Source organism: Typopeltis vanoorti, chromosome 16 (assembly GCF_054136105.1).
Source record: "Typopeltis vanoorti isolate ZY-2024b chromosome 16, IOZ_Tvanoo_1.0, whole genome shotgun sequence".
In the NCBI taxonomy this organism is placed as follows: Eukaryota; Metazoa; Arthropoda; class Arachnida; order Uropygi; family Thelyphonidae; genus Typopeltis; species Typopeltis vanoorti.
Window position 1 is genome coordinate 90,124,001 of NC_143564.1, and position 27,293 is coordinate 90,151,293.

The 27,293-nt window shown below is 37.0% G+C and overlaps 1 protein-coding gene across 1 annotated transcript in view; it reads right to left on the bottom strand.

Annotated features, from left to right (window-relative positions):
• The window catches only part of LOC150098179 (sodium channel protein para-like), a 1,334,265-nt gene that overhangs the window by 1,145,551 nt on the left and 161,421 nt on the right, over positions 1 to 27,293 (bottom strand). The window contains 1 exon segment of the mRNA XM_090406598.1: positions 9,090 to 9,150. Within this exon segment, the coding sequence (XP_090262724.1) occupies positions 9,090 to 9,150 (61 nt within the window).

Genomic DNA, 27,293 nt, shown 5'->3' on the forward strand with positions numbered 1-27,293 from the left:
TAAGGGGTTGTTATAGGATTAATGCTGGAGAAGTTCTAACAGAAAATAGTGGGAGATTGGGGGAGAACCAAAGGTCATCCCTGGAAAGAGGGTGTGAGTAAGGGAGTGAGAAGCAGGTTTTTTTCGTGTAGAGTTGTAAATGATTGGAATGTGCCTTGCCTGAGAGCTGGTGTCTGCAAGGAGTTTGAGTGTGTTTAAGGCTTGGTATGATGAGCTGTGTGCGTGATAAAAGGACCTTCCAGATGAGGCTTTGTCTACATGAGGTCTTAGGGTAATAATAATAATAATTTTACCACCTAAAAGTTATCAGAAGAACCTCTCTCTCTCTCTCAAAGACTCTTCAGCTACTGCCTGTTCACAGACAGTCAGTTTCCTCACGGTACTTCTTGCCTCTTCTACAGCTATTTCCATGAGTGCTATTCAGCAGAATTGTCATTCATCATGACCCTCATTTCTGCTAAAGCTAACATGCGCAACAGCTGCCCAACATTCTTTTACAGTTAAACTGCTGATTCATCCAACCTGCTACTCCTGTTCGTTCCATCTGCCTCATGTCTGTCCAACAGCTTTCTCCAGTAGACCAGTACCTCCTGCTGTTCAAAAAAAATAATATTAAGATTACCTTGTTTCTGATTCCAGTTATAAGCCTTGTGTCTCTAATGTGTTGAAGTGAAACATAAATAAAATAGTCCCCTTGAGCATGTTGAATGAAAAGCATTCTAGCAGATGGCTACCCAACATCATTTTATGTGTGTGAGCACACACACACACAGAGACATTTTATATATATATATATATATATATATATATATAAATAAAATACGTTCACATGGTTAGCTGAGTGGCTATGCGCTTCGCAACCATATGCCTGGGTTGAGTATGAGTTATGCCTGGGAAAAGTGTGTCCTGGGTTCGATTCCCATCGCAGACGTGAGGAGCTTAAGGCTCTTTCTCATACACAGCCAAGTTAGTCAGTCTTGGGCATAGACCTCAGGGTTTTTCTCCCCAGTTTATCTGGGGGTTTTCCTCCGGCAAACAGGCATACCGGCCCCATGAACACATGCATCTACAGACATAGGACACACCAGAAGGCATAGGGCTAGCCACCTTATCCTCGAGACCAGTTTTTCCTCTGGCAAGCAGGCAAACTGGCGCCATGAACACACATGCATCTACAGACATAGGACACACCAGGAGGCATAGGGCTAGCCACCTTATCATCGAGACGGGTATGGGTAGCTCCGTAATAGGCCACTAGGCATAATATGTGAAGGGAAGAAGAAGAAGAAGAAGAAAATACCTCTTCTTGAACACAGTCAATGAAACGCATTCTGGCAAACTGGCAACCCATTCCATTCATTGACAACTTTCAAAATGAAAAATCTAGTCCTGATAGCTAACCACACTGCCATTCAATTTCCAGGGATCCCTTATTTTATTCAAGTACTGAGAAATTTCCTCTGCTTCAATCCTAAAAATCTCTTTTAATAACATACATTTCTATCATATATTTTTTCTTTTGCTAATAAACCAATTTATGCAACCCACAAACCATTAATCTACATTTATAGAGAGCATATTAGAGCTGCTCACAATCTTTGTTACTCACCTCCAAGAAACCAACATCAGTGGATTAGTGCAAAGTAATCCAGATGTGGTCATATCCAAAACTTATGAAGAGGGATAATAACTTCCTTATCTCTGTTAGTGCATGTTCTCAGTAATCAAAGTAATCCTATGACCTACTTGGGATACTTTTTGTAATATGCAATCTAATCTCCAATTCACTATCCACTAATACCTCCAAATCTCTAGCTTCATCAATTTCCATTAGTGTAATACACAACTTGAGACAGCTAGGTTGGGAAGGAGTTATAACCCGATGAATGTGGAAGAGATCTTGCATAGAATGAGGGTGACATGGCTAAAACTAGTGGCCATTCTTGGAAACTGCGTATACAACTCATGCTCTGCTCATAGAGGATGCAAGCATGAGAGCAAAAGTAGTTTATTATTATTATTATTTTAATTATTTATTAGTTTATTGTTATTATTTTATTTATTTTTTTTTTTTTTGCTCAGAGAGTAGCTAGAGACTGTTGAGTGCATAATCATTGAATGACTTTAAGGCATGGAATTAAGGGTGTGTGTTATAGCAGAACCTCCCACAATGAATCTTTTGACTTTATGGAGGATTGATGCCAATAATAATAACAACAATAATAAAGATTAACTAATCAAGCAGTGTATTCATATCACAGAAAAAATTATTATAGTCAACAAATTAAATTAATTGATAAATTATAATTTGCAAATAATATTCTGATATATAAAGAAAACGATATTTTGATAATATTCAGAAATCATGTTAACAATAAGCAGAAGCAGTGAAGTCTACATGATGTTATTAATGTTGGTATAGTGGAAGCAATAAATATGGATACATTTTAGTTGGAGGTTATGTACTATATAAAGTTTGACAGCATAAGTATTATGTTTATGATTATTATCTTTCAGGAATGCTGTTGTCAAATACACGAGTGACTTATTTAACTGGATTTATTGAAATAAAATATAAAGTCTAAAATTTCTAAAATAGTAATAGAATAAATCTCAACAAGACATAATATATAGATTCATTTTTTTTTGCCTATATTACTTATATTCCTTACATAGAAAACTTCCAAATATCAACAAAAAAATACAAAAAAATAATAAAAGAATTGCCTGCCCATGGTACTTAATGCGTGCGTGCACGCACACGCACACACACACACACACACACACACACACAGGGTGTGTTTAGACAAATTAGACAAATTGTAGTTTCTTGCTCTACTGCTAATTCTGTCTGATGACAAGAGGTCATATAAGCATGGGACCAGAAATGCTTTCCTACAGAAATATAGCATATTATTAGGCAGGGTGGGTGGAAGCAGGCATGCAGGCACCGCTACGAAGGGGGTGCCACCACTGGGGCACAGCTCATAAGTTCATTTTTAAGAAACAAAATTTTTATCATAAAAACAAAAAATTCTTAGAATGATCAATATTAAAATAAGTAAGGCCGGATACACCGAATAAAAATTTTAAAAAATTGTATATTGCTGCCTCTTTGATCAGCCGGCTGTTTACAATTTTGCAGCGAGAGTAGACGCTTGCCTACAGAATGTTGTGTCTACTGCAGCCTATCTAAAGTGAAATGGTGAACATGCGCAGAAATGAATTTTCATACAAAACATTTGTTGCTAGGTAAATCAGTCATATGGTACGCATCTCAGTAGGCTACTGACAGTAGCACAGTGAAGACTATTATTTCGTCTCTGTGTCGTGTTGTGTAATAATTTCTTGTGGGTATAAATGGAATCAAAAATTTTAAAAAAAAGTTATCCGGTGCACAAAATCGTAAGCGTCATGCTGTGAAAGAAGCAGATATTAAGAAACAAACTGGGGCCCTTAATAAATTTGTTAAAATATTAAAATATTCTGATGCAGATTGTAACCAACTCGATACATCAGAAATCAGAGTTGACGAACCGTGCACATCATCCAGTTTGCATGAAAGTACTATTGCAACTATTGAACAAGATAACAAGATGTATGATTTAAGAGAAAAACAGTAGGAGAAGATTTTGTTGTAGTTGACCACGAAACTAACACATTGTCAGTCTCTGTAAATTAGAAGATCCAGGCAAATGGGGAAATATTGATGAAAAATTATGAGTTGTTTTAATTGAAATGGGGCCTGTTCAAAAGAAAAAAATATATATACCAGAGATACATATGGTCATAAATTTGGTGACACATATTATAACAGAACAATGGAAAATGGGCAGCTCGTGCCAAGAACATGGCTCATTTATTCAGAAACTTTAAATTCTGTTTTTTGCTTTTGTTGCAAACTTTTTGCACCTACTGAATCAAGTAGTTTTGTAGAAGGTTATAATGATTGGAGAAATGTAAGTACCACTTTGCATAAACATGAGACTAGTTTAACTCACATGAAAAATTTCTTAAAATGGAAGGAACTTGATAAAAATTTAAAAAACAAAACTACTATTGATTGCCAGACTCAAAGCATGTATGAAATGGAACAGAAACATTGGACGATTAATTATAAAATTCCTTGGTGGCCAAAATTTAGCTTTTCGCGGATCACCTGATAAATTATATGAAAGAAATAATGGGAATTTTTTAAAATTAGTCGAACTGTTTGCAAAGTTTGATCCTATTATGGAAAATCATGTTGAAAGGGCCCTACAACGAAACAACAGAGTACACTATTTGAGTAAAGACAGTCAAAAGGAAATATTGGAAACTTTAAGTAACACAATGAGGGATACAATTTTATCATCAATTCGAAAATCTAAATATTATTCCATAATTTTAGACTGCACACCTGATGCAAGTAAAACAGAACAAATGACCATTATTATTTGCTTTGTTTCCTGTGGTAATGGAATTGTCAAGATCAGGGAAAGCATTTTAGGTTTTGCAGATATATCAGATTCCACAGGATGTGGTTTATGTGCAACAATAATGGAACAACTAGAAAAATGGAACATTCCCATTGAAGACATGCGAGGTCAATGGTATGAAAATGGCACAAATATGAAAGGGAAAAAATACGGGCTCCAAAATTTGCTTTTGAACAAAAATCCTCAAGCTTTTTACGTGCCATGTGCTGCACATACTCTAAATTTAATCATTAATGATGCAGCCAAAGTGAATGCAGATACAATTAGTTTCTTTGCAATTATTCAAGAAATATACAATTTCTTTTCATCCTCTTACAAACGTTGGGCAATCCTTTTATTAAAGTTCATAAAAAATTTAACATTGAAACAGCCATCAGAAACGCGATGGGAAAGTAAAATTAATGCAACCCGCCCTCTACGATATCAATTAGGAGAAATTTACGATGCACTTTTTGAAATTTTAAATAATGAAAATTTTAATAAACTCAGCATGAAGCACAAACATTATGTGCTAAAATAAAGGACTACAAATTTATTTGCTCTCTTATAACTTGGCATGATTTCACAGAATAAACCCTGTGAGTAAAATGCTTCAAGACAAAAATATGAACATTACACTTGCTTTAGAATCTATCGAAAACTTAAAAATATTCTTACAAGAGTATCGAATTTAAAAATTTAAATTTCAAATAATTTAAATTTTTATTATCGTAAAAGAACCATGCATGCTTGGATAGTTACAGGGGCACTTAGATTAAAATTGCATGCGGGCAACAAAAACCCTGGCGCCGGCACTGTTATTAGGGTACAAAATGCTTCACGAGGCTAACTGCTGTACTTGTGTTGTATGGATGACTATGCAGTTGGCACAGTACTATGGAAATGATCATCATCTACATATTATATAGATGATGATCATCTCCCTACCATAATGTAATATGCTGTTATTACATTATGGTAGGGAGGTCACTACCCAGACCGGTTTCAGCCTTTTTTGAGGCTTCATCAGTGAGTAGCTAGACCTAATACCAAAGCGTATAGCAAAAAGAACTTATATACTCTGCGATACGAGTTTCCAAACAGGTGCAACCATTAAGTTACTTAAGTATAAAGAGCTAATAAGCTTCATTTCGGCAATGAAAACATTATTTAAATTAAGGGGATATTAAATCCCACTTAGTTTTAAAACCGAATAATATTTAAATAATGTTTTCATTATTTTCGGCAATGAAAACATTATTTAAATTAAGGGGATATTAAATCCCACATAGTTTTAAAACCGAATAATATTTAAATAATGTTTTCATTGCCGAAATGAAGCTTATTAGCTCTTTATACTTGAGTATCTTTCTTGTGTTTACGTGTTTATATTATTCAGTCTTTATGTCACAAGTATTCTTAAAACATCAAATTTTAATCTGTCTTTGACAATGTTACATGCTGGTGAAAGAGTAAGTTGGTTGTCAGTTAATTGTTAGTTAAGTACAACTGCAAATATACTGACTGTTTATGAATGCCAAATGAATTGATATTCATTTCACATAAAGATGAGCAAATGAAAATAGTAGGGAAATGCAGCTTCTTGACAGGATGGCTTTTCCACATAGAAGATGTCCTACCATCACCAACTCCTTTCGCTGCAGATCAGGGCCCAGCTAGATACATACACCTGAGTTACAGGAATAGGTGTTGGACATGCTATTGGAGGAGCCTGAAACTAGCACTAGAAGGTAGCTGTGGTGAGTGGGTGCATCACATTCCACTATATGGTGTACCTGTAATCATGAGAAACTGTATCCTTACAACATGGTACTGGTACTCTCATCAGTGAACTTTCTCCCTCAAGTCAACTTTGAGTAATGGCTTCTGCAAGGTTTGTACCAAATTCTCCACAGTGTGCTTTTTTTACAGCTAAATCTCAATGAACCTGTGATGATAGAATGAGCTTTCATAGGTGCTCAATGGCCAGCAGTACTATCACTTCTTAGAGGAAGAACTACCAGCACAGTTGGAGAACGTGCCATTAGCAACATGCCAGCGCATATGATTCATGCATGACAGAGTGCTAGCACATTTTCATCAAACTGTTATGGCTCATCTGGGTTGTGCCTTTTGTTACATCATTACTTCTTCTAATTTTCCTATCCTTATTATCTCAATATTCACTATTATCTATTCTATAATCCAGCCTATCTTATTTCTATCTAGGGTTATTTCCTCTTCAGATACTGGCAAAATTTATATTATGCTGCACCAGCCAGTATCCTATAACAGAAAAGATTCTTGTTCAGGGAAACAATCCTAGATCTTAAGGCATACACACATCATTTTTGCACTTCGTTATGGTTATATAGATTTCTGGTACTTTGCAGTCGTGACCTGTAATCTATTATTATTTACCTTCTAAATTCTTCCCGCTAAGGTTCTATTTTATAAGTGGTAATTTGATCTCACAATCAGGCATGACTCAGGTATATGTAATAAAACATGTTTATTGGAAAATCAAATATTTACAGTTAAGATGCAACATATATTCAATGCTAAGGAAATGAGTACATGCTAAGTAAAATCAGTTCATGCTAAGTTAGTTCAAAGAATGCTATACAACATTACATAACCTGATCTCTTTCCACAAGTTATTCTTAAGTTACACATTTACACATTCTCAAGGTTTTCAATTAAAAGCTCTCAGCAATACCCGTTTCGTTTTATCAGACATTACGCTAAACTGGGTGGCTAGCAAGCGACCTTGGGACTGCTACCTATAAGTTGTCTGGAGACTTACAACACTGGATATCTTAATGAATTAAATATTTTCCTTACACAATTCAATCTCATTCAATAATATAACTGCTTCCAGACAATCTTTGCTAAAGGAAACCAGTTATTTCCAAAAGGGAATTCTCACTAAAGTCCTCTAATAATTGTCCATACTTTATGCTTACACATGTTTTTCCTTCTTCTAATATTTCTGAAACATACGATAAAATTTTCTACATTACAGATTCTGTTCCGGAGAATATGTCGCCTCCACGTGGTCTGGTTACCTTCTGATTATTCCGTCTCTGTGCCTGGCATTGGGCTCACGCTGTCCTTGAATTCTGCTGCCACGTTTAAGGGGACTTTCTCCGCTCTTTCCGATGAGACATCCAGCGACTGGCACGATTCTGTAAGGCCGATAATTCACGAACGGCTCCGTGTGGAATTAATTAGGCATCTCCAGGAAAAGACCCGCTGTCTGGCATCACAATACCTATGCACGTCTCTCTCGAACCACCAGTCAAGATCACCAAGCAGGAACCAGGAAAAAAGAGTTTGTAATATGGCACGCATCGCCTTATATTCTCACTTCGTGCGCCCTCTTTCTTCCTGTATCTTTCCCGCACGACCCTCTTCATTTATGCCCCCAAGTCGATCCCTTTGCTGTTAGGGTGCTGTTTTCATGGAAAGTGTGCTAATGTCACCTTCTGCATATGTTATTGCCTCCGGCATTACGCTAAACTGGGTGGCTAGCAAGTGACCTTGGGACTGCTACTTATAAGTTGTCTGGAGACTTACAACACTGGATATCTTAATGAATTAAATATTTTCCTTACACAAATACTATAATATGATACAAATTCTCGCTTTGATTTCTGGTTAAACAACAGTAAGATCCTAGTAAATTACATACAGAGGAATATATATTTTCACATATAGTAAACAAGTTTTCCTTATTTTCTACAGAAGTGCAGGCATCTCCTTAAGTTGTTAGTTTTTGCATGTTAGATCCTCAATGAATAATTTCCTTTCAAAATTTCCCCATTCATGATCTAACACTATCCTAGCCATGAAGGGGATAAATTGAACAATCACCATGATCTTTCAATACAAATTTTCCAGCCTGGTTGGCTGCATGGTTAACGTATCCGCTCTTCAGACAAAAGACTGCTGTTCGAATCCCGCTGTGGGCATGGATGTTTGTGATTGTCTGTGGAAATACTAGTGGTGGTGGCGGGCGGTAGGTGGCGTCGGTGTAGTTGGTGGATTGAGTTGTGGAGTAGGTGTCTTCCCTCGATGAGTCTTTGGACACCCTGTATGGGAAGAGCGGTAGGCTGATGTCTATGTTACACTAGTGCCTAATGAACAGACTCTCCATCAAACAATCATGGATGATTGTTTTATGTGGAATACTTCTGGTTTTGTTGAACATGTATGTATTGTAACTGTGCAGCAATGCTGTGTGGCATATATTATGCTCACAGAGCCCACTTTGAACATTTTAGCATTACAGTCACAGACAGTTTTTTTCCTTGGTCATTTGCTATGTACAGCATTACCTGGAAAATACACCCAGTTACTTTCTCAGTGTATATGGCAGGCATTTTAAAGGTGCTATATCTTTGTAGTAAAGCATTTTTTTCGCCTTATGTTTATATGAATTTTATCATCAGAATTGTGATAAGATGAGTAGTACTGAGAGTGGTCAAACATTTTAGAACCCCCCACACACACACACACACATGCATGCAAGCACACAATATACAAAGAATAATATTAAAGCAAAATACACTCAGTTTATTCTAATATAATTCAAATAAAAAAAATCCAAAGATTAAACAAAAAACTTACTTTGCCCCCGTACTATTTCCACACAGAGAATATTCATGTGGTCCAATCATATACCAATTTGCTGAAATAAAATATTCACATTGAATATTTAAAAAAAAAGATTTATTTATTTGTTCAGTACTTTTCATTTTGATTAATTTAATTCTGCATTAACGTTATATTGATATTGCTTCATATCAGAAGTAGAATATCAACATGGTTTTCTATCTAATAAGACTGGGAGCTTCTATGAGGTAATATTATTAACACATTCAGTGCCAATGATGCTTTAAAGCACCAAATCAGTATTTGCATATGTGCTTTTGCTGCTCCTAAGCATTATAAGGCTCATATTTCTGTGCTGCATAATGCAGTCTGACCTGGACAGTAGAATCATGTGGATGTGTAGGCAGCAGAGCAAAGTCATTCTGAATGTCCCAAGGATATTGTCATAAATGAGTGTCAGTGAATGGGTTAACTGGTATATATAGGAAAAAATTATTAAAGAAATGCAAAAATCAATATACAGAAACAGTACAAAGCTATTAAACATGGAATATAGGATGAATCCTGTTTATGTGTTGTATACAATATATCAGTATCAAATATCTAACAACAGTTGTTAGACAACTGTTTATTACATTTGTGGAAAAGTTTGGACCAAAAATATTGCAGGATCTAATTAATGATTTCTATACATTAAGTGAAATTAGACCTTGATTCCTATTAAGAGTCCCTGGTGAAAAGATCAGCTCAGGAGATTATTTCAAATAATATGTAAAGAAACTTTCTTGTCTAAGTAATTGCATTTATAAACCAGTTCATAATAATTGAAAAATGCAACATGAGTGATATCACACATGTGATGAGATTGGATTTTTATTCTCTTGTAAATTTACATAAATATCATTCAGTTTCTTGCATTCCATTATTATTATTATTATTATTATTATTATTATTGTTCCGGGAAACTCCAAGGAGTCGACAGACTCATCGAGGGAGGCCTAACATCATGTCAAGAACAACTATTCAACATTCACACAGTATCTATCATACCTTGCCTTGAACTCATTCACGGTCGTAGCACCCACAACAGACTCTGGAAGCTTATTCCACTCATTTACCACTCTCCAAGTAAAGAACCTAGCTCTAACACCCTTGTCAACCACGCTCTTGCCCAGCTTCCATGCATGGCCCCTAGTCCTCCCACCACCAGTCATATTATCAAAAATATCTTCTGGATCAATCTTATAAAAACCCTTCAGTAATTTGAATGTCTCAATCATATCACCCCTCCTTCGCCTATCGTTCAATTTCTGCAACCCACAAATCTTCAACCTATTCTCATAAGGTTCATTCCACAGACCTGCTATCATCTTGGTCACTCGTCTCTGGACCCTCTCCACTTCCTCTCCATCACAAAGAAACCCTGGTGCCCATAGCTGGGCACAGAAGTCCAGATGGGATCTTATCAAGGCTCGATACAGAGGAACAACAACTTGTTTGTCTCTGCATGGAGTCAAAGACTAATCATCAGAGATCTCCTTACCATACTCACAGTTCATCATACCATGCCTTAAATACATTCTCATTCTCTGAAGGCATCAACACTGCAGTATAAGGAGAATGAAGACACCACTCCTTACCCTTTATACAGTTCCAGGAATGACCTCTTGTTTATCCCCCATTCTATGAAAAACCTCTTCAACATTAATCTGACACCAACTTATATGTTTCTATCATATCCCCCTCCCTCCCTCCTCCTATCCACTAAACTATGTAAACTGTATCTTAATCTTTCTTCATACTTACCATTCCAGAGATGAAAAACACCACAGTTAATCACCTCTGGACCATTTCCAATATTTCTTCATTCTTTTGGAAGTTTATTTTCCACTTGGTTAGACTATAATAAATTTAGTTTAATCCTTTATTTAAAATTACTTCAGCCATACCACTTCCTACTGTATTATTAATTTTATTAAAATCTAGAAATCTTTCCTCTATTTGTATAATAGCTTGGGTTTCTTCGTTTTTTTCTTTTATAGAAACATATCTTACAATTAAGGACATTTGCTCCTGCCGCAAAATATCAGTGGTGCAATCAACAATTATTGAAAAATACTTAGCACTCATTATTTTAGATACATTTTTTTTTTAATTTCATTACTCAATATATTAATGATTTCGTTAATCTCATTTTAAAAAAATCTATTTAAAACAGTTTCCTTCTACGGATTTTTACTATAAATAATTAATTTATACAATAATTTGATAATTAAAGGTAAACTATAATTATTGAGGGCAATGTATGACGTAAAATATGCTGCCATGAGGGATTTTGGCATTTTAGCAAAATGCTCCTCTGATTAATATGTTTGTAATTTATAAACTATTATCTTTAAAATTTTATTTGTCTATCAAAAATCAAAAATAAGTACACAATTAAAAACAAAGTCAAAAATTGTCCAAAGTCACTTAAACACAGAATACACAATACACTCAATATGTTTCACATTCAAAATTAAAATGACGCTGAAAAAAAAATTTTAGTGCATATCATGCTGTTTTGTCTATCCAAATTTGAAGCAGAATTTAAGAAAACGAACAGCGTAATATACACCTATGTTTCAGACTAAATATTTGGATAGATCAGTGTTTCTGAAACTTCAGATATCCGTCTACCCCTTCTTTAATTTTCATTATTACCAAGTACCTTATCAAAATAATAATAATAATAATAATAAATAAAAATATATTTTGTAAATGTCTGTTTTATTTGAATTTAGATGTACATTTAAACAACAAAAAAAAGATTTATTTTTAATAGAACAAAATTTATAAAGATACTATACATTTTTACTTAATACAAATAATTTATCATCGAAATTGCTTATTTCTATATCTGCTATATTGCTCTCTTTTGTGCATTTTATAAATCCAGTATTTAACGAATGATCCATACTTAAGAATTTGAAAGCTAAAGAAATTACCATATTTACTCAAATATAATTTGCACTTTTTTTCCAAAATTAAAGCTAAAAAAATCGTGGTGCAAGATATATGTGGGGATTTTTGGAAACTAAAGTTTTCAGAAAAAAAAACCGATAATGGATATGACTTACCAAGAAGCTTCTACTCTCCATCACTTCTTCTGTCCTCGAGAGCAGTTCCCTGTACACAACATCAAAATTATCTACCCAAATAGATAACTGATGTGGCTTGATGGATATCAGTCCCATGGACTCTGATCCCTTCAACGCTATGAATGATTCCCGGTTTAAAGGAAGAAAGTTTTGAGCACTTGGTTCGCCCTAATTAGGACTGTGTTGAAAGATTTCAATCTGTGATCAATGCTGCCTTTGGGCGTTTATGTTTCCATCTCTTTTTCATCATATTCTGATGACTCACGAATGAGTAGGTTGGGAGGAAGTAATGCTTGAGTAAAGTACTTGGTTGCTATCTGGAGGAGAAACGTAGGTATGTCCGGCAGGTTTCCGTCTTGATGGAGGGTGGTGTTCCTTACAAACCATGGGGCATCGAAGATCATTCGGAGGCATTTAGTTTGGATTATTTGTAATCTTTTAATGTTGCTAGGAGAGGTGTGGCTCCATGCTGGCGAACCATAAGTCAGTATGGGTCTGATGATTCCATTGTATATTCTTAATTTGTTTTCTGGGCTGACGTTGCTTCTACGGTTGAGTAGAGGGTAGAGCTGAGCAATTGCTGAGTTTGATCTTCTTTCCCATTATATCAAGCAAACAATACCAGTAATTTAAGACTTGAGATGCGTAATGAACAATCCTTGACAATTACTAATGAGAAGTGAAAGATGTGTGCGATTGTAGGCCAATAGAGAAAAAGCAGCTATTAAGAAAAGATCGCACGACCCAAACAAAAAGCAATAATTGAATGGAAATGCTAATTCTCTTAAAAAGATTTCCATAATATCTGAAATATATTCACTATATATTTCTTAGTTTTAGCACGTTCATGTCTGGGTAGTGTCAAGCAAAACCTTATGTTGCATTGGCAACATGTGGTTTTGCTTGGGCCTATATAACAGTTTCTTTTGGATGGGAGATGTAATTCATTAGTGTTTATATTCCCAGTTGTCTGTAATTGCACTATTTGTTAAGAAATATATTACACAGTCTGCAGATGTCTGTGAACCTTATTCAGTGACATAATAAAAGTAATTGTTTTTCGTGTTTCTGCAATATGGTTGCTGTTGTGGAGGGCATATTGTTTACTGCAGGGGACGAGGAGAATTCATGCATAATATAATTAAATATATATATATATAGACTATAAAAGTTTATGAGATTCACATCGTATGATACTTTATGGGTTGTTTCCTTCATTATCTAATAAGTGGGTTCTAAAATGTTTAGTTTTAGTATGTATGGCTAATTTTTTTATTAATAAAATATAATAAGCACATATTTAACTGTCAATGAGAAATGGTGCCTTTTTTAATTTAGTAAACTAAATGCTGTATTTTTGTAAACTATTGTTGCTGTAATAGGGCTGAACGAGTGCCCTTATTAACACTCAGGAGCTTGCAGCGGTAATTTTGCAGCGTACAATGCGGTATATCTGAGAGATACATTCATTACTAGAATGTGCTAAAATGCAAAAACATAAAGAAAAAACACTGCAAATATAATACATGATGGTACAAATTAAGTGAATATTGAATCCAACATTATTTCATAGCCGAAAATAGAAACTACAAGAGTTTCGTGCCGAATATATAGAAACTAAATGTTTCGGCGGATGCAAGCATAAGCAGTTCCTTATGGGCAACTCTTAGTAAAGATTGAGCAAGCCCCAGACCACTTTCCTCAGTATTTTTCATAAATGTAAAGCACATCTTCTAGAGCATGCTTCCCAAACTTATGGATGTAAAGGCCCACTTATTTCATGGCCTCCCCCATCGGAAAAAAAAATCGGAATACAGGCATATATTATTATAATATTTATTGCATTTATATTCAATACAGTTTATATTCAAGATTTCGGGTTTGTAAGCTTTTTTGTGTTTCTGCTTCTATCAATACTTTTGAAATTAAACTTATATGAATAAGCATATATTTACTAATATTCATTAAGTGCCGAAATATGCAGGAAGCAAAATTTGTGAATGAACACCAATGTGTGATTTTTTTTCCATTAAAATATAAAAAAAAAAACATAAAAGAAATAATAAATACTAAAAAATAAATGCATTTCTTTTAAAATTAAAAAAAAAAAAAGAACTAATTAGTCTTAAAACATTTAAAATTTGTTTTCATTATTTCACGGATCCATCAACAAAACTTGCGGCCCCCAAGGGGAGACTGCGGCCCACAGTTTGGGAAGCGCTGTTCTAGAGGACATGTATGATAAATAAGCCTTTGGCTTTCTATTTCAGTAATACATGATGGTTTATTTATTTTCAGTTACATTCTAGAAATTATTGAAACAAAGAAATATAAAGAATAAAAATTTTTGTTACAAAATAACGCAAACATCGATAATGAAAGAAAATAAAACTAAACAAATGCATGTAACAATAATTAATCAGAATCTTCAATAGTTGGATTTACAAAACTGTCATAACAGTCATCGCAAACAATATTGCTATGCTGAAAGCATGATACTTTTTACAATGCTTGCAAAAATATTTTGATAAGTGACTCGTTTTGGATGCATAGCACATAAAACATCTTTTTCTTTTTCTGTTTGTCGAGGGAGCCGTATCTATGTCGTCATTAGAATTTCCTTCAAATTGTGTCTGAAATAGATGAAGTTTCAGGTGTAAAGGCCTATTCACACCTGTAGAGATTTCTGAATGCCTTTTTATTTGTTCTGACACTAACTACATTATGAGATTTCTAATAAATATTCTGTGCTGTATTTTCACATTGTTGTTCAGCATAGGAATAATCTGACCATTTATATTTATGAGCTATACTGACATCGGAGCTCGCAGTATCTCTCAGATGCAATTTACTATCAAATATCACAAACCTTTACAAAAAAAAAAAAAAAAAACTTGTTCAACCAAACTGATAGCAAAAAAAAAAAAAAAAAAAGTGCAGAATATCACTCGTAACATACGCACATGCAGTTAGTCATGACCTTCAACCTATACAATAAAATATCTATGTCAATTAGCAAGTATCTGTCAGATCTGCCGGGACCTCCACAGGGTCAAATATCACAAATCTTTGCATAACATGTGTTAAACCAAACAGACAGCAACAAAAGTGCAAAATAGCACTCGTAACATATTCACCAACAGCTACTCATGACCTTCAAAATATACAATAGATAGGTTAAAAAATATTCACGTGAGCAATTAGCATGTAACTATCAGATCAGATGCGAGCGCCCTAGTGTTAAGCAGAGCCATGAGGCAGGCTGCCTCTATACTACACCCTGTCAACAGTACTGGTCCCAGGGATTATCAAAATAAAAATAATTATTTAGAGCTTATATAATTAGAATAAAATATAATTTTCTTTATAAATATGTATATATAGAAATTTAATATTTTTTTAAAATTTTTTCTGCCTCCAGTATAATTGTAACATAAACTCTAAGTTTTCCGCCCTTTTACTTTTCTACCTGGCATTTGCCCATTCCACCCTTGCCTCGTGCAGGGCCTGATTGAAAGGCCTTCGTGAATTGCTCATTAAGCATATCCACCACACATTCTACAACAGCTGTCTTTATACCATTTCCTCCTATCAATGTCATCCTTCCATCCTCTCGACCTAAGAACTCCTTAGGATTCAACTGCATATCGAAAGAACTCCTTAGGATTGTTTTAGACTTCATTAGCTAACTGCTGTTCATACCTTTCTTTAGCTACCCTCACCAACCAAGTCACCCTCCTTGCCTGGTCTTTGAAGACCTCATGGAATTGGTTATTTCCACTTCTCTTATGCTGCCTCCACAATGCCCTCTTTCTCTGTCGCATGCTTAATCTCTTTATTCATCCATCTCACACCTACCTTATTTAACCTTCTCACCCTTGGAATACACTTAGACATTGCATCTACTAGATAGTTTTTGAAAATCCCCCAAGCTGCATTGATCTCTTTTCCAGCTAACTCCTCATTCCATACTACACCCGCAAGCTGTCTCCTGAGCTATTCATAATCCCCCCCCCCACCTTGTAGTTCCACATATACCCTTTTCTCACAGAGGTCCTCATCACACTGCTGGTGATATAATTATAAGTTTAATAATAAAAATTATTGAATTTTTTGTACAGAAATCTAATGTGGAAAATTAACCATAATCTGCAACACTATAGTTGCAGAACTTTCTAAAATAACACGTTGGAATGTCATTTAAGACAATTATTGCATATATGTAAATATTTTGAGATCAATAAAAAAAAAATTTCCATGGTGTAAGACTCATTACAGGTAGTCCTCGACTTACAATGATTTGCAGTTACAATGGCTAAAAATTATTATTAAAAATTCTCTAATTTAACTTTGCCTCCAGCATATACATACATATATCACATTGCTTTTGTATACACATCGCAGCGTCGCCATTAGCCAAAAAGCAATGCCTATCACCAATACGCAAAAGTTACTGCTGTGATTAACTGTGGAAAGGGTACAAAGGTGGATAACAAAGATGGTCTCAGGACTGTACAATGATAGTTATGAGGATCGGCTGAAGGAATGTGGACTGCAGAGGGTGGTGGATAGAAGAAGGAGTGGTGATATGATCGAGACTTTTAAACTGTTGAGAGGTGGTTACAGGGTTGACACTGGGGAGTTCTTTTGCTTGTTTGAACAATGGGAAGGAGTGATGACAAGAGGCCATCCCTGGAAGTTACGAAAAGAAACTGAAATGCAACCAAAGAGAGTAGAAATTCAACTGCAGACCAGTGAAAACAGCACATTTGAAGCTATCTGATGTGAGATAGAGGCCAGCAGAACAAAATATACAGTTAGATGCTGCTATAGACCAGGGGATGGAAAAGATGATGGAAATAACATGCATCAGAAAATATATTCAATGAGTGGAGGGCAGTTAATTATTATGGGGAATTTCAGTGGGAAAATAGAGTGGAAGGATGAGAGGACACATGGGAGGAAGGAAATGGCATTTAATGATGCCATTTCCTTAATAAGCAAGCAAGTGATGGAATATACTAGAGGTTCGAGAGTACTCAATCTAGTAACTGCATTTGAGAATTTGTCTATAACTAATATGACCACATTGCAACCAACTGGTGAGAGAGAGAGAGAGAGAGAGAGAGAGAGAGAGAGATCATATGGTCTTGACCTGGGAGGTGGCTAAATGTGTGGAACGTTCAGTTAAGACAAGGTATATATGGAATTAATGGGCTAGCAAGTATGACAAGCTTAGGAGATTGCTTGGATCAGTGCTATGGCATGTAAGAATGAAAGGGCTGGATGTTGATCATGCATGGAAAGTGGTAAAGGAATATTTGAAGGATTCATTTTAAAAATTTTTATGGAATTTACAACCGTGTTAAAAAACTTTTTTTATGATCCCGACGTTTTGATCTTCACATCAAGATCATCATCTGGAGCGTACATAAATATACAGGACAAGTTGAGTTACATCATTAACTGTAAGCTAGAGAAACAATGATTTGATCACATGTTATTCTACTGGCATGACCTCTGGTGAAAAAAACAAATAATAAATAAAATAAAATAAAAAAATAGAATTTAGCTTGATGTATTTTTTATTTTATTTTATTTTTTTTTTTTTCACCAGAGGTCATGCCAGTAGAATAACATGTGATCAAATCATTGTTTCTCTAGCTTAGAGTTAATGATGTAACTCAGCTTGTCCTGTATATTTATGTATGCTCCAGATGATGATCTCGATGTGAAGATTGAAACGTTGGGATTATAAAAAAAGTTTTTTAACACGGTTGTAAATTCCATAAAAATCTTTAAAATGAATGCTGATCACCGTGTAACCCTAAAAGAAAGGAATATTTGAAGGAAGTAATACTTCCTAGGTATCCAGTATTCGGAGTATTACTCCGAATACTGGATACCTAGAGTCAGGAGAGTAAATCAAGCACGAGTTAAATGGATGAATATCATCATTAAGCTGGCACTGCATAAAAAGAAACAATTGTGTAGGGAATTTAAGAAGAAAGGTGAATTGCAGGCACATGAAAAATACAAGGCACAGGCCAAAAGTGTAACTAGTGTAGTAAGAAAGCCAAAAGCAGATTATGAAAAGAAGTTAGCAATGCAGTCTAAAGAGAATCCCAAATGGTTCTTTCGATATGCTGCAAGTAAAAGAAAGAATGTGTATGGCAGAATGATTTTTATAAATGCTGATGGTAGGGAGGTCTTAACTGTCTTAACCTAGTCTTAATTGAATCAGTCGAAACAGTAGAATTACTAAGTAAACACTTTCCAAGAATATATCATCCAGGTGGTGATATTGCAGGAATGAGAGAGTCAAAGGCTTCCACAGGTAAATGAAATGGAGGTACAAAGTATATTACAGAACCTTGATGTGAATACAGCTGTGGGATTGGATGGTATACCAGCTCAAGTTTTAATTGAAGTGGTGAGGAAATTGCCAGTGCTCTTAACCATATAATAAATAGTAAATAGAGCATAAAATTTGAATTATGATATGACACTAGAAGATTCTAGCATAGTTTTCCGATGTTAGGCAGCAGAGGTATTATCATGGTGAAAATGGCTCCGTAGCGCAATTGGAAGAACAACGATACATTGCACCCTTCGATTGGAATAGGCCTAAGTTTGATTCTCGTCGTGACATGAGGAATCTTTATGTGGATTTTTCCAATCGAAGGTGAGTTAGGTTACCTGATCTCATATGGAGATAGCAGAGTTTTTTCTCCCAGAAACTCGGGTTGTTCATATCGCATACAGACAAATATCGGCCCTTCAGAACACACGCAATTTACAGACAAAAAATATTAGTTGTGGTGGTGGGTGGTAGGTGGCATTGATGGAGACGATTGCTGGTAAAGGCTTGATGTAGTCGTGGAGACAGTTGTATAGTAGGTGTCCTCCAGCGATGAGTCTTCAGACTCCTTGGAGGTGTCATGAAGGGTAGGTCATGCCTCAGTGACCTTCTCATGTTTTATAATACAGTGACAGCTGAGTTGGATAAAGGTAATGGGTTTACAGTGATACTGCTGGAGTTTGCAAAGGCCTCTGACAGGATATAATGACAGGATCCTCTGACATGGAATTCTAATCAGCAAACTGCAACACACAGGAATAAATATAGGGTTGGTGAGATGAATAGGTGGGTGGTTGAGGAGAGATATCAGAGAGTAATTTATTCAGGAGTAGAGTCCAAAAGAAGGCCTGTGACTAGTGGATTGCCACAGGGTTCTATTCTTGAACCACTACTGTTTAATTTGTTCATTAACAATATACGAAAGGATCTGAGAGAAACTGTTCAGTTATTTGCAGATGATGCAAAGTTCGGTAGAGCAATAGTTAATGCAGATAATGTTAAAATATATCTTCAAAAATTATGGAAACTACTGTGTTAGAGTAAAACTTCAGTTTAATATAAACCAAAATAATCCCTCGATGTTTTGACCTTCACATTAAGGTCATCATCTGGAGTATACACATATATACTGTTGTGTCGGAAAAAGTGCTGATCCACTTTTGATGAGTCATCCTCTTTCCGACCCAACATAAGGTAACGTTTAAAACCATGGATATGGACATACTTATGCCTCCAGAAGAAAAGGTAAAAGATAGTGTACATTTTGCTAACTCAGAACTATGTCTAACCACTTTAGTTGTAGATATTAAGTGAAAGCGGATTGACCGCTTCTATTTAACACCATCCCTTGTTTCCAGAGCCGAGACAATAAGGCATGTTCCAGTCAACTATTCCATCTCAGACCATAAATTAGTCATGCTCAGGTACCATCCTTTAGAAGTTGTAAATGTTGGTCTAGGCTCCTGGAAGTTACCATCAGACTTCCCGTCCCTGTTCTCGGCCAAGCTTAATCAACTGTGCTCCACCTGGAGAACCACTGGCTAGGACTGGGATGCCTGGGCACGGCTTAAACTTACCATCAAAGACAATATGTAAAAATGGGGCCAGGAATGTGCCTTCCTCAGAAGAGCTTGGCTCCGTGATCTCTACAAGGAGAGGAGCTGGTTCGTGGCCAGCCAACTCCAAGGCTTTCCATGTCACAACACCATCCATAACATTAATCTTGACATTGTATTGGAGAAGCAAAAGCAGGTGGATGAAAAGAACATTAAGATCTGTCTCCACCTCCATTCGGAAAACAGGTAATCGGCTGCATTCTATAACAGGCGATAATACGTCAGCTTCCGGCAGGAGCGAACCATCACTACCATCAGTGAAGGCAGGTGTGACCACACCACAACACCTAACATGGTGAATGCTTTCTGGGGGTACTACAGTCAACTCTCCCAGGACAACAGTAGCCCCCAGGATTACTCCTGTTGGAGTGTCGACCCCTTCCCTGCACACATCCAAGCAGGGTTGGATGCACCATTTACAGCAGCCAAAATAACATCAGCCTTCAAACAGCACCATACAAAGAAATCACCTGGGCCAGATGGCTTAAGCATGGAACTCTACCAAGAGGCCTGGGACCACATCCTCCCCATTCTCGTGGCAATATTTAACATCTTGTTTATCACCAGAAACATGCCACGAGAATTTATGGAATGCCATACCGTCTTCATCCCGAAGACCAACAGGGACCCTTCCATCATCAAGAACTGGCACCCCATCAATCTGTCAAACACGGATTACAAGATCCTCGCCCGTGTTCTCAATAACAGACTGAAGATCGGAATGAGGTACATCATCAAAAGTACACAAGTGTATGGTGTTCCTGGTCGATCGATGGAGTTCAATCTCATCCTCATCAGAGAAGTGCTACGTCTGGTTAATATCAAGAACTACTCTACGGCATTGTTGACTATTGATCTCAACCAAGCATTCGACAGCATCCGGCATTCCTTTCTCTTCTTTCCTGACCTCAACTTTCCTGGAGAAAGTTGGGGTCAGCAGTGGACTCCTCAACATCATCAGAGGAGGCTACAACAACAGCTCCACTCACCTCCTCATTAACGGACACCTATCTGACCCCATTACCATCCAGAAAGGGGTCAAATAAGGGTGTCCCCTCAGTCCGCTGCTCTTTGCTCTAGCCCTTGAACCATTCCTGTGGGCTGTCAACAACTCTCACGCGGTTAGAGGAATTCCACTTCCTCTCACCACGGATGATTCCAAGGTAATCGCCTATGCGGTATGACGTGGTGGGCACTCTTAGGGACAATGACTCTGCACGTAACTTCTTCAACATCCTAAAGAAGTTTAAAGTGTCGGGGCTAACAGCCAACCCTGACAAAACTAAGATCAAGTTGTACGGAGTCTGGGACCTGCACAACACCCCTGCAGGTGTCGTCCATACTGCCGACCCCCCTCACCATCCTGCGGGTCCCGTTTGAAGAACAGCCCGTGCTCAACTTAGAACATCTTGACAACAACACCATCGAGAAACACAAGGACTGGAAAAATGGATAGCTGTCACTCTCCTCCAGGGCTTCTGTCATCAAAACCATCGTATGCCCTGCGCTTCAGCACATCCTGAACATTACAAACATCAGCAAATCCAGCTTTACAGGAAGCCCCTGAAGTTCTTCTGGGGCAATCTATGCCACGAAGTTGATATAAATCCTTCAACTTCCAGAGAAGTGTGGAGGGGGGGGGGGGCTTCGGCCTCCTCTCCTTTAACATCAGATACCTAAGTAATACCGCTTTCCATCTAAACAGGGTACTGCAGACCACACATCTCTGCAGCTATCCTATGCGGTATTTCTTAGGTTTAATGCTTCCCCCTTTTGGGATCCCAGTCCACAAGGGTCCCAAGGCAGACATTGTTCCAGAAGACTACAACAGACTGTGCCAGCTTATGCAACAACTTCACTCGTCGGGTGTGAACATTGCCGGAATCCGGAACAGCTACACATGGTACGAACACTTCTTTAACATCCTTCGTACCGATGTTCCGGATCTGGGGATCAACAATAACAAGATCCTCTTCGGCCACCTCTCCAAACATCAAGGCTACTCGTCGAGAAAGGACCTGGCATGGAGGATTGCGTATGGACACCTTCCAGTCAACATCAACATCTGGAGGTTCCACAACACCCGGAACCCCTTTTGTGACTTCTGCAGGAGCCTGGACATCATGGAGCACGCTTTCTACAGGTGTCCCATTTCCATCTACATCTGGAGAAGGCTGAGCATCGAGCTCCACATCCCCCTCCTACTGCAGGAGCAAGTCATCTTCCTGCAGTTCACTTCCCCAGCCAACAACAAGCAGAAGTTAGTGGTATTTATTATTAATGAGTTCAAATACCACATCTGGAAGGTAAGAAAAAAATTTTCTAATCCGACTAATCCTCCCAATCTGTTGGATCTCTCTCTCAAATCGTTCTTTACATGTTCTACGGTTCCTTAAGGAGGTCTCTACATCTCGAAAGGGAGGCTCTGGGTGACACCACATTTAAGATCAAGTGGTGTTTACCTCCAATCCTGTGTAATGTCAGACACACCATCAAGTTCTGCCTGCTGCTGCTTTAAGATCTCCATCTGCAGCAGCTCCATTTCTAGTCATTTCCTTGGGCTCTGCATCCCCCCTGAGGTCTGTTTTGTTCCCTGGTCTCCCATGGGAGTAGTTCGGAGGAAAAACCCAGGCAGTGCAGGCCTACTCGAAGCGGGCTGCCCTGAAAGGGCAGGTCACCTGGGCACCGGCTACCTCCGTGGTCTTTTCGATCTTGTGAGCCAGGAGCTTCGGGGTGAAAAGTTATCATCTGATAGCGTGGAGCTAGCAAGATGTGTTATATGAGCTGAGGCCTACATTTCCTTTTTCCTACTCCCCACTTCCCCACCCGCCCTTCCCATCCTATTCCCTCTCCTCTCCTTTCTCCTTTCCAATCCCCCTCACTTCCCCACCTCAACCTCTCTGGCACTCCCCCTCTCCTTCTTTCTCTTCTCTACTGGGGCACTCTGACCCCACCTCTTTTCAGTAGGCCAATGATGAGATCTCCCCCTCACTTTCACCCTGATAGCTGCGAAGCTTGCCGCCGTACCCAGCAACATATCTCCCTGTTTGCTGTATGTGCCGTGTCGGGTATAGCCACACCAAAGGAATGCGGCCAGAATTCCAACAATGAGCCGTTGGTTAGTCATGCCAACTTATAAGTCAGTGAGAGGTGATCCTTTTGAAGAAAATAGAAGTATGTCGCAGACGCCATAAGAATACATGGTGAGAAAATGCAGAAGTGTAATCAAGGAAGTCTCAACAACTACGAGAAAAGGCAAGAACGGTAGGGTGCAAGTTTTCGTACTTATTTTGAATAATAACCAAAGAAGGTATAGGAACCAGAGAGTTAAGAAGCTCCATATAATCAACTTTCATTTAGTGTCTGTTTTGGACATTTCTGCCTACGTCTAATAAGCAAGTGCCACCCTAAGCTTAAGCTGAGCAGGGAACCAAGCTTTCGAACTGTTTATTTTGGAAGAAATATTTTATAACATTGTGTTAGAATTTAGATTGAATATTAACTGAATTTTAGGGGAGGATAAAGCTTGAGCATAAACAAGAATATTGTCCTATGTTAAAATTGCAAGACGGAATACGTCTGATATGCTCTATACTAGAATTGTATATAATTATGTGCATGTGCTAATTTTATATGTGGGAACTGTAACTCTGTGAGAACTAACCGAGTCTAAACATAGTAACACAAAAGAAAGTGAGGCTATTAGAATAGATTTTAGAGTAGACATTTTGGATATATTAACTTAAAGGGGGGGGGGGGGAGTTCAGACTCTTTAGAATTGGAATTTCTAATTAAAGTGTATATATGTATGTGTTTAAATAAATGTATTTCTTTAACTCAAACCTCATGAGTCTGTCGTTTCTGAGAATTTGAATTACCACTTATTAAATTTTAGACCATGCATAAGGGGGAAATCCATTAACAAAAGAAAAAAAAAGGGGGGGGACCACGACTGCAAATCACTTGATCCCTATATTTATTTGAGTTTTCTAATTGTGTATCAGAATTCAGTTGCCAGCTGGCACAGTCGATTTAAATAATTATAAATTTGTTAAGGTGTTAAGAGCATGATATAATTATAAAGGTGTTAAGAGCATGATCTGAGAGGCCTGCTTCACCAAAATTATTTAATTTAATGTGTTGTTTGTGTTCTTTTTTTTTTTTTTTTTTTTTTTTTTTTTTTTTTTTTTTTTTTTTTACGGATAGGGACTGGGCATCCAGTTTTCCCAATATAAGGTAAGTGACAAGTGCAACAGATACAATAAACTCCAGGGTGAGCCAATGGGGGGGGGGGGGGAGGATCCTTAGAGGAGTTGAATATGTTTTTTAGTTTTATAGGTGGTTTAAAAATGGCATTAAGATTATAATGGTGTAGAATTCTATTAATTTTTTCTGATAACCTTTTATTGTATGGGATAGCTATGGTTTTACTATAATCTATATTATTTTTTTGATGAAGTTTTATAAGAATTTTATTAATAATACTTTTGCAATAGCCAGCAAAGTGTAAGTTTGTGCATTTTGGAGTGGAAAGATTATCAGCTATTGGTGGAACTGTATTCCAGTAAATTGACAAAGCCAGAGACTTTGGAGTGTTAGTGGACAGGGAGTTAAAGTTTAAGGGACACATAGCAAAAGTGACTAAAGCAGCTCATCAGATCACTTGGTTACTAAAGAATATTTTGACGAGCAGATAAAAGCAGGTTATTGTTCCTCTTTATTGAGCTTTGATAAGATCCCATCTTGACTACTGCATGAAGATCTCGGTACTAGGGTTTCTTTGTGATGAGGAGTTGGTGGAGAGGATCCAGATCCGAGTGACCAAGATGGTAGCAGGTCTATGGAATGAATCTTATGAGAACAGGTTGAAGATTTCTGGGTTACAGAAACTGGTTGATAGGTGGAAAAGGGGTGATATGATTGACACATTCAAATTACTGAGGGGTTTTTAAAAGATTAATTCAAATGAAATTTTTCAGAAATAGGTCTGGTGGTAGGAGAACTAGGGCCATCCATGGAAACGGAGTAAGAGTGTAGTTAGCAAGGGTGTTAGAACTAGTTTTTTTGCTTGGAGAGTAATGAATGAGTGGAATAGTTGCCAGAGTCTGTTGTGGATGCCATGACCGTGAATGAGTTCAAAACAAAGTATGATACTGCACAAATGTTGGATAGTTCTGGACACGATGTTTAGTTCCTCCTCAATGAGTCTAAAGACTCCTTTGAGTTGCCCATAATAATAATAATAAAATAATAATAAGAAGAAGAGTATCATTGGAAACATGGTTAGCATGTTGCCCATATATGACAATAGTGAATTGAGAAGGAAAGCAATGATAATGAATGACAAGATAGCTGAAGTGTGTCAAGAAAAGGCTGTGCAATTTGTGAATGTATGGAGTAAATTTAAAGGAAAATTGGAATACTTTAAAGTTTATGGATTGAGTTTGAATGTTAGTGTTGAACATTTGGAGTGGCTGTTATTTGCTATGAGAAAACAGAGTTAAGATAAAATAAGTATGGTTAAGAATCAGAGAGAGATTGAGAAGCAGGTTGTGAAATGACAGGAAGAAAATGGACACAAAGGTGAGGAAATGATTATGGCAGGATAGAGAGATGCAATGCATAAAATTAAGGATGAGAAGGAAATAAATGGAAATCAGAGTCAGGATCATGGAAACTGGGGTAAGCAGAATGAAGAAACAGGGGAGCGGGTCACTGCAGCATTTTAGAGGACAGAGTGATGGTTTTGGTGGGATGACATGATATAGCATGGAATTATTATGCTTGTACACTAATTTAAGGAGTATCAGAATAAAGAGGCTGAGCTTGTGGCACTGATTGAATCAGTATTTCCAAAGATAATTGGTGTTAATTAAATTTGGCTGTCTGAGGATGATATAATGGCAAGAACAGATATGTGGAGGGATATGGAATTGTTCAAGAGGATAGAAAGAAAAGTGAAGAGTGGCAGGAGTGCTGTTAATCATAGCAGAGACCATTCTTAAAGGATTTAAAATGGTGTGAGGTTGAGATCGATAGAATAGTATATCTAAAAGGTTGTCATATGTCAAGGAATGTGAGGAGGATTGATTGTGAAATGTTTAGACAAATTAGTTAGATATATAAAAGGAAGGTGATCATAATGGAAGATTTAATTATAGGAATGCGTACTGGCAGTAAGAGATGGTGTATGAAAAAAAGAGAATGAACGTGATGAGTTTCCAACAAATTAGTTAGGCATGATAACAGCTTAAGACAGTTATGCCACAATGTTTTAGGATGTTGGAATTGGTGATATCATTACAGGATGCGGTTGTGAATAAATTATCAACACTGCCACTAGTTGGCAAAAGTGATCATGATGTAATGGTTTGGAAAGTAGAAAGGCTGTAAAGAATGCATATATATATAGAATATATATATGGTGTCTGCAAGGAGTTTGAGTGTGTTTAAGACACGCCATGATGAGATGTGTGTGATAAAAAAACCTCCTAGATGAGTCTTTGACTCCTTGAGGTCTTGAGGTAATAATAATAATAATAATAATATATGGAATAAGGTGGGGGATTATGAAAATCTCAAAAATCAACTAGCATCAGTACCATGGGTTGATGAATGTGTGTAGAACTGGCAGAGCATGGGAATTTGAATTTGAAAATGATTTGAAAACATTTGATGCATGCAATGCAGTACTGTATACCAAGAGTTATGTGAATAAATAAAGCAGGAGTGAGATGATTTAACAGTGAAATCAGGAAAGGTGTGAGAGAAAAGATTTTATGAACAAGCACAAAAGTTTGTTGTGAACAGTTGTGTGAGGAAATTAAAATGCAAGCAAAAAAGGTGACGAGCATAATAAAAAAAGACAAAGTGCAGTATGAGAGATCTTCCAATCAGGTCAAAGATAATCCACAAGGATTCTTTTGCTATGCAGCAAGCAAGAGGAAGAATAATTATGGAACGGTGACACTGCCAGATAGTTATAGTAACTATCTGAATGTAGTGGAGTTATTTAATGAGCTCATTACTAATGTATATCATGCTGGTGAAAATGATGCTGTGCTACATGTAGAAGGAAGCAAATGTCAGGGAAATTAGAAAT